Source organism: Urocitellus parryii, chromosome 1 (assembly GCF_045843805.1).
Source record: "Urocitellus parryii isolate mUroPar1 chromosome 1, mUroPar1.hap1, whole genome shotgun sequence".
NCBI lineage: Eukaryota > Metazoa > Chordata > Mammalia > Rodentia > Sciuridae > Urocitellus > Urocitellus parryii.
Window position 1 is genome coordinate 270,957,021 of NC_135531.1, and position 12,575 is coordinate 270,969,595.

The 12,575-nt window shown below is 41.4% G+C and overlaps 1 protein-coding gene across 1 annotated transcript in view; it reads right to left on the reverse strand.

Annotated features, from left to right (window-relative positions):
• The window catches only part of Dock10 (dedicator of cytokinesis 10), a 194,541-nt gene that overhangs the window by 52,265 nt on the left and 129,701 nt on the right, over positions 1-12,575 (reverse strand). The window contains exons 24-27 of the mRNA XM_077799593.1: positions 12,297-12,415; positions 10,496-10,565; positions 6,881-6,994; positions 4,308-4,379 (exon numbers count right to left, since the gene is read on the reverse strand). Of these exons, the coding sequence (XP_077655719.1) occupies positions 4,308-4,379; positions 6,881-6,994; positions 10,496-10,565; positions 12,297-12,415 (375 nt within the window). The remainder of the gene's footprint in view (positions 1-4,307; positions 4,380-6,880; positions 6,995-10,495; positions 10,566-12,296; positions 12,416-12,575) is intronic.

Consider the following 12,575-nt stretch of genomic DNA (forward strand, 5'->3'; position numbering starts at 1 on the left):
TTGAGGATTTTTGCGTCAAGGTTCATTAGAGATATTGGTCTGTAGTTTTCCTTCTTTGATGTGTCTTTGTCTGGTTTCGGAATCAGGGTGATGTTGGCCTCGTAGAATGAATTTGGAAGTTCTCCCTCTTTTTCTATTTCCTGAAATAGCTTGAAAAGTATTGGTGTTAGTTCCTCTTTAAAGGTTTTGTAAAACTCTGCTGTATACCCATCCGGTCCTGGGCTTTTCTTAGTTGGTAGTCTTTTGATGGTTTCTTCTATTTCCTCTATTGTTATTGGTCTGTTTAGGTTGTCTATATCCTCCTGGCTCAATCTGGGCAGATCATAGGACTCAAGGAATTTATCTATGCCTTCACTATCTTCTATTTTATTGGAGTATAAAGATTCAAAGTAATTTCTGATTATCTTCTGTAATTCTGAAGTGTCTGTTGTGATATTGCCTTTTTCATCGCAACAACCACTTTTTAAGTCATCAGAGCACATTTGTAGTTTCCTCTTTTCATTTGTGATTTTCTAAAATCCAATAATTATGTCAATGCCTGTTTTCTCCACCATGCCCTGGGCTTTGCTATTGCCTTTCTTCTTCCTTTTTCATCCCCATCTTTCAAAGGCATCCTGTGGTCTACCTCTACTCTTAAACCAAAGACTTTCAGTCTGTTCTCTGGAAGAACATCAGGAAGGCTTGAGGTGGAAGAATTCCTGTACCAGAGATGGTGGCATCCTGTCTCAGGACAGGAGAAGGAAGTGAGATGACAGCAGGCTTCCTGAGCTGCAGAGCTGGAACAAGGAGGACAAGCTGGGCTATGGGATGGCCAAGACGATGAGGAGTAGGCCCTGGAGGCAAGGGCTGAACATCAGCATTTGGGAGCTCTTAGGAGCAAGGATAGCAATGGGGAGCGAAAGTCTGAGCACTTCAGTGGACCTTTGGGGTAAGAGATGAGTGCAAGAAGCTGTTCAGTAGCTCCCAGGAAACCGGGACTCACCTTAGCCTGAAGGCAGGGGGCGCTATTGGCCTAACCATATTGGGTCTCTCAGAGGACCAGCACCTTTTTATACTCCCTAAATCTCCTGAAATTAGTGACTGAAATTTCTCTAACGGTGAAGAAGGCCATTCACTTCATAATTTGTAAAGAAAAAAAAAAAGAACAGCTTGGGAGAAGTTTACTATAATTGTCTTTATGCAAAATGATGATTTCAGGTCTTTTCCTATTGTGATCAGTAGAGATGGTGAGAAAATTGTCAGTGTTGGGCCCCTGAAAGAACTCTGGAGGGTGGGGTTATCAGTGAAGGTGGTCACGAGAAGCAAGCCTGCGTCATGGAAGGTGGACTGGTGGACACAGTGTTGTGTGTGATCCTTTATTCCTAGGCTGCTCATGGGTGTGCTCTGTGACCTGCTTATGTGAGAAGATGCACAGTGGTGATAACTGGAGGAGAACTTTCCCCTAATCCATTCTTTTACAGATGAGAAAATCAATTCTGAGATGTTAAGTGTCGTTTTTATCATCTAACAAGTTGGTGACAGGGGAGGGATTAGATGGTGAGGATTTCCAGGCTGGCTTAATGACAGAGATAGGAATCGTTCTAATCTTTATTTTAGATTTTTCTCTTCCTTCCAGGCAGGAGGCTCTTATCTCTGGAAGTGGAAGAACAGATGCAGCCAAAAAGCAAACATAGGACTTAAGGTGAAAAGTTGGAAGCAGCAGAGATTAGAGGTGCAGCCCACACATTTGTTATGCTAAGGTCAAGGCCATGGTGGGAGAGGCCTGGGGCCTGGAAGCCTCTGGATGGAGCTTCTGGGTGGGTGACCTTAAGGAAGTAGCACAGTGCCCTTAACCCTTAATGTTGATAGAAATGTCCTACCCTCCCCACAAACAGCCAGTACTTCTCCCATGTGAGAGACGCTCCAAAGGCCTGGCCCTGCAAGGAAATAGGCAAACTCCTGGGAGCTGAACCCCCTCCTGTGCTGGTGATCAGGCCGAACACTGAGGACTTCTTGGGGTGAATAAAGTGGGAAAGACAATGTCCTAGAAGGGGCTGTAAAAATTAGCTAGCGTGTATGAGCAGGAGCCAGGGGAGTACCTCTGAGACTGGACACTAAGGGGTTTCTCAGAGGCCAGAATGTTAAAGGGGTAAATTAGAATTTAAAGGCAAGGGGGTGCTTTTTCGGGGCACAGGATCAATTAAAGCCTCAGAGATAGGCAACTCACTGCGAGGGTGGCTCTCAGAATCAAGGAGATGGGCCACTTAAGGGAAAGTTGGAAATGTCTGAGTTACCTTGGCAGAGGAGGGAGGACAGAGTGAAAGATGGAGGAAATGGACATGTGGGAATGGCCATGAGACCAGAAGAGCCACCAGAGTATCAGGTTCCACAGGAAGGACCAGGAAACACACTCCGCACCCAGGTCATCAAGAAGGTGCTAAGACAAACCTCACTTGATATTCAGTGGTGCCTCCTTGTCTGCAGGTGGGAGGAGCAACAGCTGTGGGGACCAGGGCCACCACAATAGCAGAGGCCCTGTGTGGTACTTAATCTCCATCGGCCAGGAGGCTGTAGCTATTATACAGAGCAAGGCTGGAGGAAAGCAAAGGGGGCTTGACTCTCAGGACCTGTGGAGCTGACTATCGCTGTGCAGAAACCCTACAGACAAAACAAAGCAACCAGCAATGGTGGCAGTTGCATCCAATAAGTAGGAAAGAAGGAACATCTGGAAGATTAAGATGCTCACTCCAATAAATAGTCGTGATGCCCTTCTTTCTCCTGGACCTGAGTCAATGCTCGTATCTGGTACACATCAAGTGAAGATGTGGCAGGGTCCCTAAAGGGAAACCCATAAAATAGTACTAAGTATACACTATAATGATTCTACCACTTTTATTTTATTTTTCCCCCAATACAATCATTTGTTCAGGCTACTGACCACTGGGGAGAGGGGGATAATAACACATTTCAAGGACATTTGGATACAGATGCAAGTTGAAATCGATATCTGGAAACCAAACACATCTCCATGTCTGCACTGTTAGAGTGAGGACTTGCAGGGATTAAAAACGGAGTCTTGACTAAATTTCTGTTAACAATAGGTCCACTGGGTTCAAAGATCCAGCTAGGAGACAGTTAACTGGTCACAGCTGTACAGTGGGAATTGACAAAATTGACATTTGGAGCAACAATACACTGACTGCGTGCGGGTCCTGTGGTACTACCCTAGTGGGGAAGCCACATGGACGCTCTGACGTTGCTTCTCCCCCACAAAAAGTAAATCAGAACAGCAGCCCTAATCCCTGCCACGCCCCCTCATGCAATGTTATTCTGTTCTGATTTACCTTACCCTCCTGGAGGGGAGGAGACAGTGCCAGAGTCTTGTCCTTGGTCTTACCCAAATGAGAGCTGAGAGAAATAAGTGTGGAATGGAGGTGATGCCTCTGGATGTGTCTTGGTCCTCCTTGTCCAGTTGTGATTGTGAGTTGTCATATGCAGCAACCTGCCCCAAGTGGAGTGTGAGTACTGAGGCTGAGAGCACTGTGGAATTAGGGTTTGGGTCCCACTATCAGGTAAGTTAACAAGAATTTCAGAGCCCCGAGCTAGGGTGAGGGGATTGAGAATGGATTGTAGTGCAGGTAAGTGATGACTACATGGTGGCCCCTAAGGAGACCTGCTGCCATGATAGGAGCTGTAGTTAATCCTCTCAGGTAAAGAGTCTCAGTGGAGCTGAGGAAGAGCAGATTCAAGAGTGTGTGCAGTGTGCTATGCAGACTGCAAACTGTGGAAGCCATAGCCATGCACAGCTCAGATGCTCCTGCAAGACCATCTACTGGGAAGAATGTAAAAAGACAATGCATCAAGCACACACCACGGCCACACTCTCCCCATGCTGCTCCTATTCAAAGACTGAGCTTGCTGAGGTCCTAGAGCTAGATGATCCGCAGAATCCTATAATGAGCCTTCTTTGTTCTCAGATTACCCACTGAACTGGCCAAAACTTTCTCATTGAATGGCCCTTTCCAGCCAATCCTCCTTCCTTCTTCATTTTCTTTTACACACATCAGAACTTCCTATTTCTTTTTTCCTGTCCCTTTTTCCTTTATAGCTATTTTTGCCCAAGAAATTTTTTGTGCTTGTAATTTTTTCCTGGCGTCTGCTTTTGAATGGGTCTGTACTGACATACATGATCATTTCCTCCGCTTAAAGAAAACAATTAACATACATTGCTAAGGTTTCCAAAGCCAATAAAAATGGAAATAACAAGAACCTGTTCATCAGTGAGATTGCTGGCTGACATTATATGACTATATTATACATGATCTTACCTGGATTTTATTTGTGTCAATCAAGTGCTGTGCCATTGATTTGAGGATAATTGCAAAGAAGAACCAGGAATGCTGTTAGGAAAAGGAAGAGACAATAACAACTTATTGTCCTATGGTAAAATAATGATAATTCTGTTCTTCACAATATGTGATATTATCCCACCTTTATCTTAATCGTGTATTCTTTGAAACTAAATGAACCAGGGCAATAATATATTTCCATTATTTCAGGATGATCTTTACAAAGATACAATGGTAAAAGTACATGTCAGATATTTTGGTTTCTCAATTGTCTCAAAAAGTCTTTAGACTAAAACAAGTTTCTAGTTTACTTGGCATGACTGATAAATAATAAATGTTTATTCATAGGATGCTCTATTTTTTTCACTTAGTTAAGAAAACTATAACTTTTCACAGCAAGCCAATCCCTAAAATTTCCAGGGATCTTGGGGAGTGTAAAAATAAAAGGTTATATGTTTAAACAGAAGTTAGAAGTCAAGCTGACAAAGTGCTAAATAAAATGCTTGCTCATCCTACCTTGAAAAATATAACTTCATAACACTCTGGACTGCCACACCCAATGTGGGACCTGGGCAGAGCAGGACCCTTGCCCCTCCTGCACCTTGAGGGGCCTGGGGCTCAAGTATGTCTGTCTTTCCTGCATATCAAGAGATGTCCATGATCCTGCTTTTCCTCTTTGCTAGTGAGGGCTCCTTCCTGAGGTCTGGCATTGCACCTAGGCAACTAGATCCACACTCTGGAGGAAGGACACAGGAAGGGTCTAAGCAGCCCTGGAACCAGGTGGAGGCTCCTGGGCCTCTCCAGGTGTAGAAGGGAGGTGGGTCTCCCACTGGGTATGTTTTCTTAGTTACTCTATATGTTGGCCTTGAGAATGGTTGCATGTTCTAAGGCATGAGGTGGAGGGGGTGCCATACATTGTCACCACATCACAGAAACGATCACCATTTACTTATTTGCTCTACTGTGAATGAACATTGAATTATATAGCCACTTTTAGGGTGATACAATGTTGTCAAAAATTTTTGAGCACACAGTCCTCACTCCAGAGGAGTGACTGAGATGAGAAGAGAAGGAGCAGAGGCAGTTGTGGCTTAATGAAGGGACCGATTCTTAGTAAAAAAAAAAAAAAGAGAGAGAGAAGTAAAATTCACATGGTCAGGAACATTGAATGAATCCAAAGCCTATTGCAACAATATCCCGTCTCCTATCTTGCCCAGAATGGCATTTTTGTGTGTGTGTGTGTGTGTGTGTGTGTGTGAGTGTGGTGCTGGGGATGAACCCAGGGTTTTGTGCATGCGAGGCAGGCACTCTACCAACTGAGCTATGTCCCCAGTCACCAGAATGGCATTTTTAACCTTCATGCTAACTGTCCCAACATTTGTCTCTGAATTCAATCACTCTCACCATGGCCCTCGGACATACCAAACAACCCATGCTCCTCCGACTTCATCTCACCAGCTAACCTTCCCCTAGCCTCCACTCCACATGCTGTCCTGCTGCCCTGTGACTTATCACAGGGCCTTCCCTCCAACATGCCACTGGATGATCCCCAAGGCAAGCTCCCTCCCTCCATCAGGACAATTTCTGCTCCGCTGTTGCCTTCTTCATGGGCTCCAACCTGCCCACCCTAGTCAAGACTTCAAATCAAACTCTTTGACCTCAGGACCCCCAGTTCCTCCGCTGTTCCACATTTTCTTGGTGAATCTGATTTCTCACCTTTAACATATGATAGAACTTATTCATAAATTACATGTGTGATTTTATTTTCATTCCCCAGTAGAACATAAGCCCTCAAGGGCAGAAATTTTTATTCTGTTCTCTGATGCATCCCAAGTGTCTAGGAGTGTGCCTGCTGCAAGAGGAGCCCTGGGGATACCTGGGGTGGACAAATGGAATGAATATCCTCATTGGCTTAATTCAAGAAAACGAACCGCTTCACCCAGGATAATTTGATTTTAGTGAACGCCTGGTGATGCTTGTTGATCCTGACTTCTTTTTTCAGCTATACCCTATCAATGGTTCATTCCTCAAGTCCCAATAGCTAATTAAATTTAGCTTAGGCCTAAAATCAGGATTCCATAATAATTTAGAGTTACTGTTTTATAAGCTTCTCACCGGATCCAGCTGTGTTTTAACTCTTCGAGACCTAAAAGTGACTGCTGCTCAGTTTTGCTCTCTTCGGTGTGCTCATTCACATAGCATCGTTGATCTTTTTCAAGGTATTTTTTTCTCTTAACAATGACTAAAAGTCTCCAAATGCTTTATTGTGTTACATGGAGAATTTTGAATGTTTTAGATCATTTTCAATGGTTAATGATTGTGCCTCTAGCCCAAAGCTCCTAAAAGATTGAGTCCAATCTACTTTTCTGTTTCTCTTGACACAGATCTCCTTCGCTTAATATTTTTATATGCTACAGTTTCATTATGAATCTTCTGTCAGGAACCAGAAGAAAAATGACCCATGAAATTCAGTGAGTTCTATCACTTTCCAGGTCACAGGAGAGATCCACCCCTGGTACCAACAACTGATCAGCTGTCTCTAAACTTTTTACCTTCAGGACGTGCTTTACTGTTGTTGAGTCATTTGATTTCAAAAGACCAGTCACGTTTTTCGCCAGCTCCTCATGTATCGTTCTCTCCTTGCATACGCTGGCCTTGAACACGAACTGAAGAAAATCCAAAAAGGAAACAAAGTTAATTACTTTTTTAAAAAAAAAGCCTCAAAAATTAGGCCACATGAATAACTCATTACTCAGAATTATCTGCTCATGCCAGATTTTGTCATGAAATAAATGAAGGCCCACTGGTAAGAGTGGTACACACCTGTTCCTACTTAGGGCTTTGCACGGTAGGGCCTTGCTCACCTAGGCTCTCCTTCAAAGTCTTTTGGTAGAAATGGAGAGAAAGAGCCAGAGAGCCATTTAGCGAGTTCAAGGAAACATGGAGGGCTTTGACCCACCTACGTAGGACACATTCCCCTTCTCCTTCCTTCCACTGGTAACGGATGTCATGGTAGCAATTCTTCATCCTGAAAGGGTAGAGCACCCACTCAAATAGCCAAGTGGGGAAGCGGTGCCTTCCAGAGGCCGATGGGCTAGGTCCCCCCAAGCCCAGGCTCTACCATCCCAAGCTCAGACGCAGCTAGGGAGAGGTTCCTGAGAATCGGCTGGCAGTCAAATGACAAGTACTGTTTATATATATATATATATATATTTTTTTTTTTTCAAAAAAGATTGGTTTGGAGCTGATTTTCATTATTTTTTCATATCTTTAAAGAATATTCATATCCATGAATGGACATAAATCGGTTTCAAATGTAAAATGCTTTTCACTGTATTATAATATTTTACGTATGAGTTGGGTTTGCCTCAAGAAGGGCATTTCTTTATAATTTTCACAATTCAGACTTCACTATGATTCAGAGGGAAGGTACACAAGAGAAGGGCTCAAAGCAGAGGCATAGTCACTTCCGAATTTATCGCCATTTCTTTGAACTTCGTAGCGTATCAGCACCATGGTGGAGCCTGAGTTTTGCAAGCTCATCTCGAAGGAGGAAGACAAAGCTAATGGGTGCATGAAACTAGCTCAAGTTAAGAGCAACACACATTTTCCCCTGAGAGATTATGCCTCCTCAGAGTCAAGTCATCAGCCACTCTCTAATGCCAAGCAGTTATCTAGCCAGAAGGGCTTTCTAGTAGAGCTGAAATTTAAAATTGTGACTACTAGAACCTGTCAGTGCCAGAAATCACTGGAAACCATGGCATTTAGCTAGATTGACTTTAAACACACATTTTTGAAACAGACATGGTGTTTGTGTGCAGTCTGGATATTGTCGATGGAGCGAGGTAGCAGCATTTAGCACCACTGAACTTGAAATGGTGTTTTTGTTTACTTCTGAATAAATATAAAATTACACGGAATAGCACATCTTTCAAGGGCCTCCAAGCACTTTTTGGAAACAGCCCATCAGTTTTCACTATGATTCTTGCGGTGGGATTTAACATCAACCTGTGTGTTGAATAATTTTTACCACCTGGGGTAAAGATTCAGACTCTTTGATCAAGGGCAGGCTGTCAGCAGTGTGGTGTGAGGGGAGGCCAGTCACGGAGTCAGAGCTGGATGTCACTGGGTCTCTCTCCCTCATCTTAGGTGACAGAGGAGAACCCTGAGGGTGAGTGAGGCTGACGGCTAAAGTTGACCGTTAAACCTTTAGGGCACTCTCCCGAGGAGAGTGAAAGTCGCTTACCTTATTAGTAAGTATATGTTTAGATATTTGAATATATATTCTAAAATATCCTTAGGAATTGTTATTAATCCGAAATTCCACATCAGTACATTTCCAGATTTGAAGCACTTCAAAACAAACTAGACAAGCAATGGATCTCCTTTATTATACAGTGAGATGGTCTTGTCAGGATATTTCAGATATTCTCGTGAAAAATCAAGACCATGCATAAAATAAGTAGCATCACAGATGAAGAGTCTGAGAGCTGAGGAACTTAGAAGGAACTAGCCTTGACTGTCCCCAAAATAGCCAGACTATCAGTGGGTCCTCAGTGTGATTTTCAATTATTCACTGGAATGAAGAATATAACACTGTGTTGAAATGAAGTTGTGTGTACAGAGGATCAAGGGATGACTGTTTTCTTCTTAGTCTCTTTGGAGAATAGAAAATTGGAATACATAGAGAGGGTGAAATTTGTCCAGATTCTGTTGGACAGTACACTCCTCAATACCTATAAGAGTAATCTGTGATACTCTCTTAAACAGAGCATAAGCTAAAAAGGTACCTGTACATGGAACTGGCTTTTTGTAACTGAAATGTGGGTTTTAGCCAGGCACCGTGGTGCATGCCTACAATCCCAGCTACTCAGGAGGCTGAGGCAGGAGATGGCAAGTTGGAAGCCAGCCTGGACAGCTTAGTGAGACCTTGTTTCAGAGTAAAAAATAAAAAGGGCTGAGGATGTGGCTCAGTGGTAGAGTATCCTGGGGTTCCATCCTCCAACCCCAAAAAAAGAAAAAAAGAAAGAATGAAAGGAGGGTCTTATCAGGTAAAATCACAGGGCAGGGAAATCACCACGGAGTCACAGAGTATTGCCAGTATTCTTGCTGTTTTGGGAAGACAGCCAACATTTCTGGCAGGTAGGAAGTATATAGCATAAAACTATAGTGAGAACATACCATCTGAATACCTATAGATGGTATCACAAGGGGCTTACTCCAGAATGCAATTCCTAGTTATTTCCTTTTACAGGTGCATTGATAACCGTAATTATTAGTATTATTTTAAAGATCAAGATTCTAACATCAAAGGCCTAAATTCTTCTCTAGTTACATATCGAGACATCTAGAATGTCTGAGTGTATGTTTGTCCATATATAGTATGAAGTATATTCTCTTAATTAAAAAGTCAGTGTCTCAAAAGATTTGATTTATACATAGACAAAAATTGCAATGCAGATCTTCTGCATATTATAAATCAGATTAAGGTATTTTTCTCTGGGTGGTTCTTTCTTTGTATTCAAGGAGAAGACATGAGGTAGCAGGTGTGAAAGTGCAAACATCATCACAAGTTCACTGGCATGAATTCACAGGCCAACTGGAAATGAGAATAGAGACATCTCTGGGTGAGTGCTTGACACAGGACACTGAAGAAAGCAGTGCATATTGATGGGATGGGCAAGTGGTTCATGCCAGAAGATAAAGGACTTCACATACCAGAAGCAGGTACAAATATACAGTAACTGGGAAAATGAAATAACGCCTGAGAAAACAATAAAAAGAGCTAAGAAAATATTACAGAAGAAACACAGAGCATTCAACATACCTTGCGGAACAGTCTTCCCTATATTAACATTAGAATTTCATGTATTTGTAATCTTGACTTCAAGAGAAAAGTCCTTCCATCTTTTCTTGTATCCTTTTACTTTCCTCTCTCCCCATATAAATTTTGTTTGGACATAACACACAGTAGATATACATTTACACATAAACAATACATCTAGCTCATTAATGCAAAAAGATGGAGTTCTGCTACAGGGAATTTAAAAATGGCGGGCACCTGGAACCAACTAAGGAAGAGAGCTTTTCACTTATTGTAGACAGGGAATGCGACAAGCCACACAGCATGAAGGGCTAAGACCAATGTCCCAGTGGCAATTTCATACCTTAATGTATGACTGGACAGAGTGGTCGAGCTGCTCCTCATGGCACTTGGCCACAATGTCGGTCAGCACCCTGGGAAAGCAAAGCTCATTAGTGTCTTTTGCAGAAGGGAGAGAAACACCACTTTAATTTGTCATTTGATGCTTGATAAACTGGGTGTTAATCGTTGTTGGAAGAATGAATGAACCAGGTTCACACTTTTCTCTTGCTTTCCTCACTCAAATCCCTGCAAACCATTTCCAACTCGGAACCTGGAAACACTAAGCTATACACAGTGCCTGACGGCTGCTGTGCCCACTGGAGACTTTCTGACCAGGCTGAATTGCCCGCTGTAGTCTTTGCATCTGCTGATATCATCTTCTTGGAAAAACAGATCATTTTTTAGGATAAAATTAAAACCGAAGACTTTTAAAAGAGCTTGGCTTCCAACCTATAGACACACTCTATACTTAGGAAAAATAAATTAGGTTAAGATACAGTTGGGTTTCTTTTCCTGCCTTGACTGGGTTAGGGGTCCAAATAGCAGTGGTGTGAGTGAATTTTTAAATTTTTATACGTATTAGTATAAATACGTATGGTTGCTTCATGTAGTGGTTAGAAATATCTTTGAATTTCAATGGACCTGTCAGTCCAGTATTTAAAAGGCTTGTCAACATAGACACACATAGCTGGATCGGGCATTAGATGAAGGTAGAGTTGGTGACTGTTCACGTGAGCCCCAAACTGGCTGATATGGAACCATTACAGATTCTAAAATTGTCAGAACTTCAGGGCTCTATTTAAGAAACTAAAAATCCCCACTCTGGACAAGAGAAGTAATATGCTGTAAACATTTACCAATAGAAATTTCCAGAATGCTGAAACTAATTTTTTAAAAAATGAATAGTAGGAATACATGATTAAATGATTAATTCAAAACATTATTTCTATAAATGCATAACTGATTTTGTCAGTAGCCAGATTAGTGATGTTGAAAGAGTATAACATGACCAAATTTAAAATACTGTTAGTTAAAGAAAAAAATTTAATGTTTTGAAAAAAGTTCTTGTGAGAATATGAAGTGACACAGATACTCTGAGTTTGGCAGTTTCTTACATATTTAAGACTCAACTACCATACCATACCCATCCATTGCATTCATCTCAGAGAAATAAAGAATTAGAATTATGTATATGTAAAATGTGTACATGAGTTTTTATAGTGGCTTTATTCTTAACATTCCAAACTAGAAACAATTCAGATGTCTTTTTAAGAAGTGAATTGCTAAAACATACTATGGTATGTCCATATCTGGAATACTAACCAAAAGGACAAACTATTGATAGATAAATGAGTTGGATGCATCTTCAGAGAATTATGCTAAGTGACAGAGCCAATACCACAAGGTTATATAATATATAAGGGTTTTTTTTTTTTGTGTGTGTGTGTGTATGTGTGTGAGTGCATGTGTGTGTACACGCTCTCAGGTATACATTGAAAGATGTTGCCATTGGGGGAAACTGGGTAAGGGGTATACTGGTTCTCTCCACATTATTTCTTTTAATTACTTAAATTACATATGACCCTAAATTATCTCAAAATAAAATGTTTAAAAAACAGAAAGGAAAAGTTAGAAAAAGAAATCTTGCACTTAACTAATGATCCTAATAGGTTATTAGAAGGTAAGGATTCAAGAGTGAGAAATACTTAAATTTGAGATACGTTCAAATGCAGTGTAAACATTATTCAGTTAAACTCAAGCAATCAAGGTTTTGTGTAACCACAGATATGACATCTCTTCTCCCAAGGTGGTGCTATGGATACCTGGTGACAGTTGTACAGATTTCATCTTCCTCATTCTGCACCAGAACTTTGAAGAGCTGATTCAAAATTATAGGCAGAAAACTCATGATTGCTTGAATCTTTTCCACATTCAGTAAATTCTGTAGTAAATTGGCAGAAAAAAACATAGTTTAAAATTTAAAGCATGTTCTGGACTAAAGACTTGAGACTCTAAAACTTCTAGAAAACTTCTGCAACACTGATTGAGGTAATAATGTTTTGGACATGATCACAAAAATACTGGTGACAAAAGTGAAAATA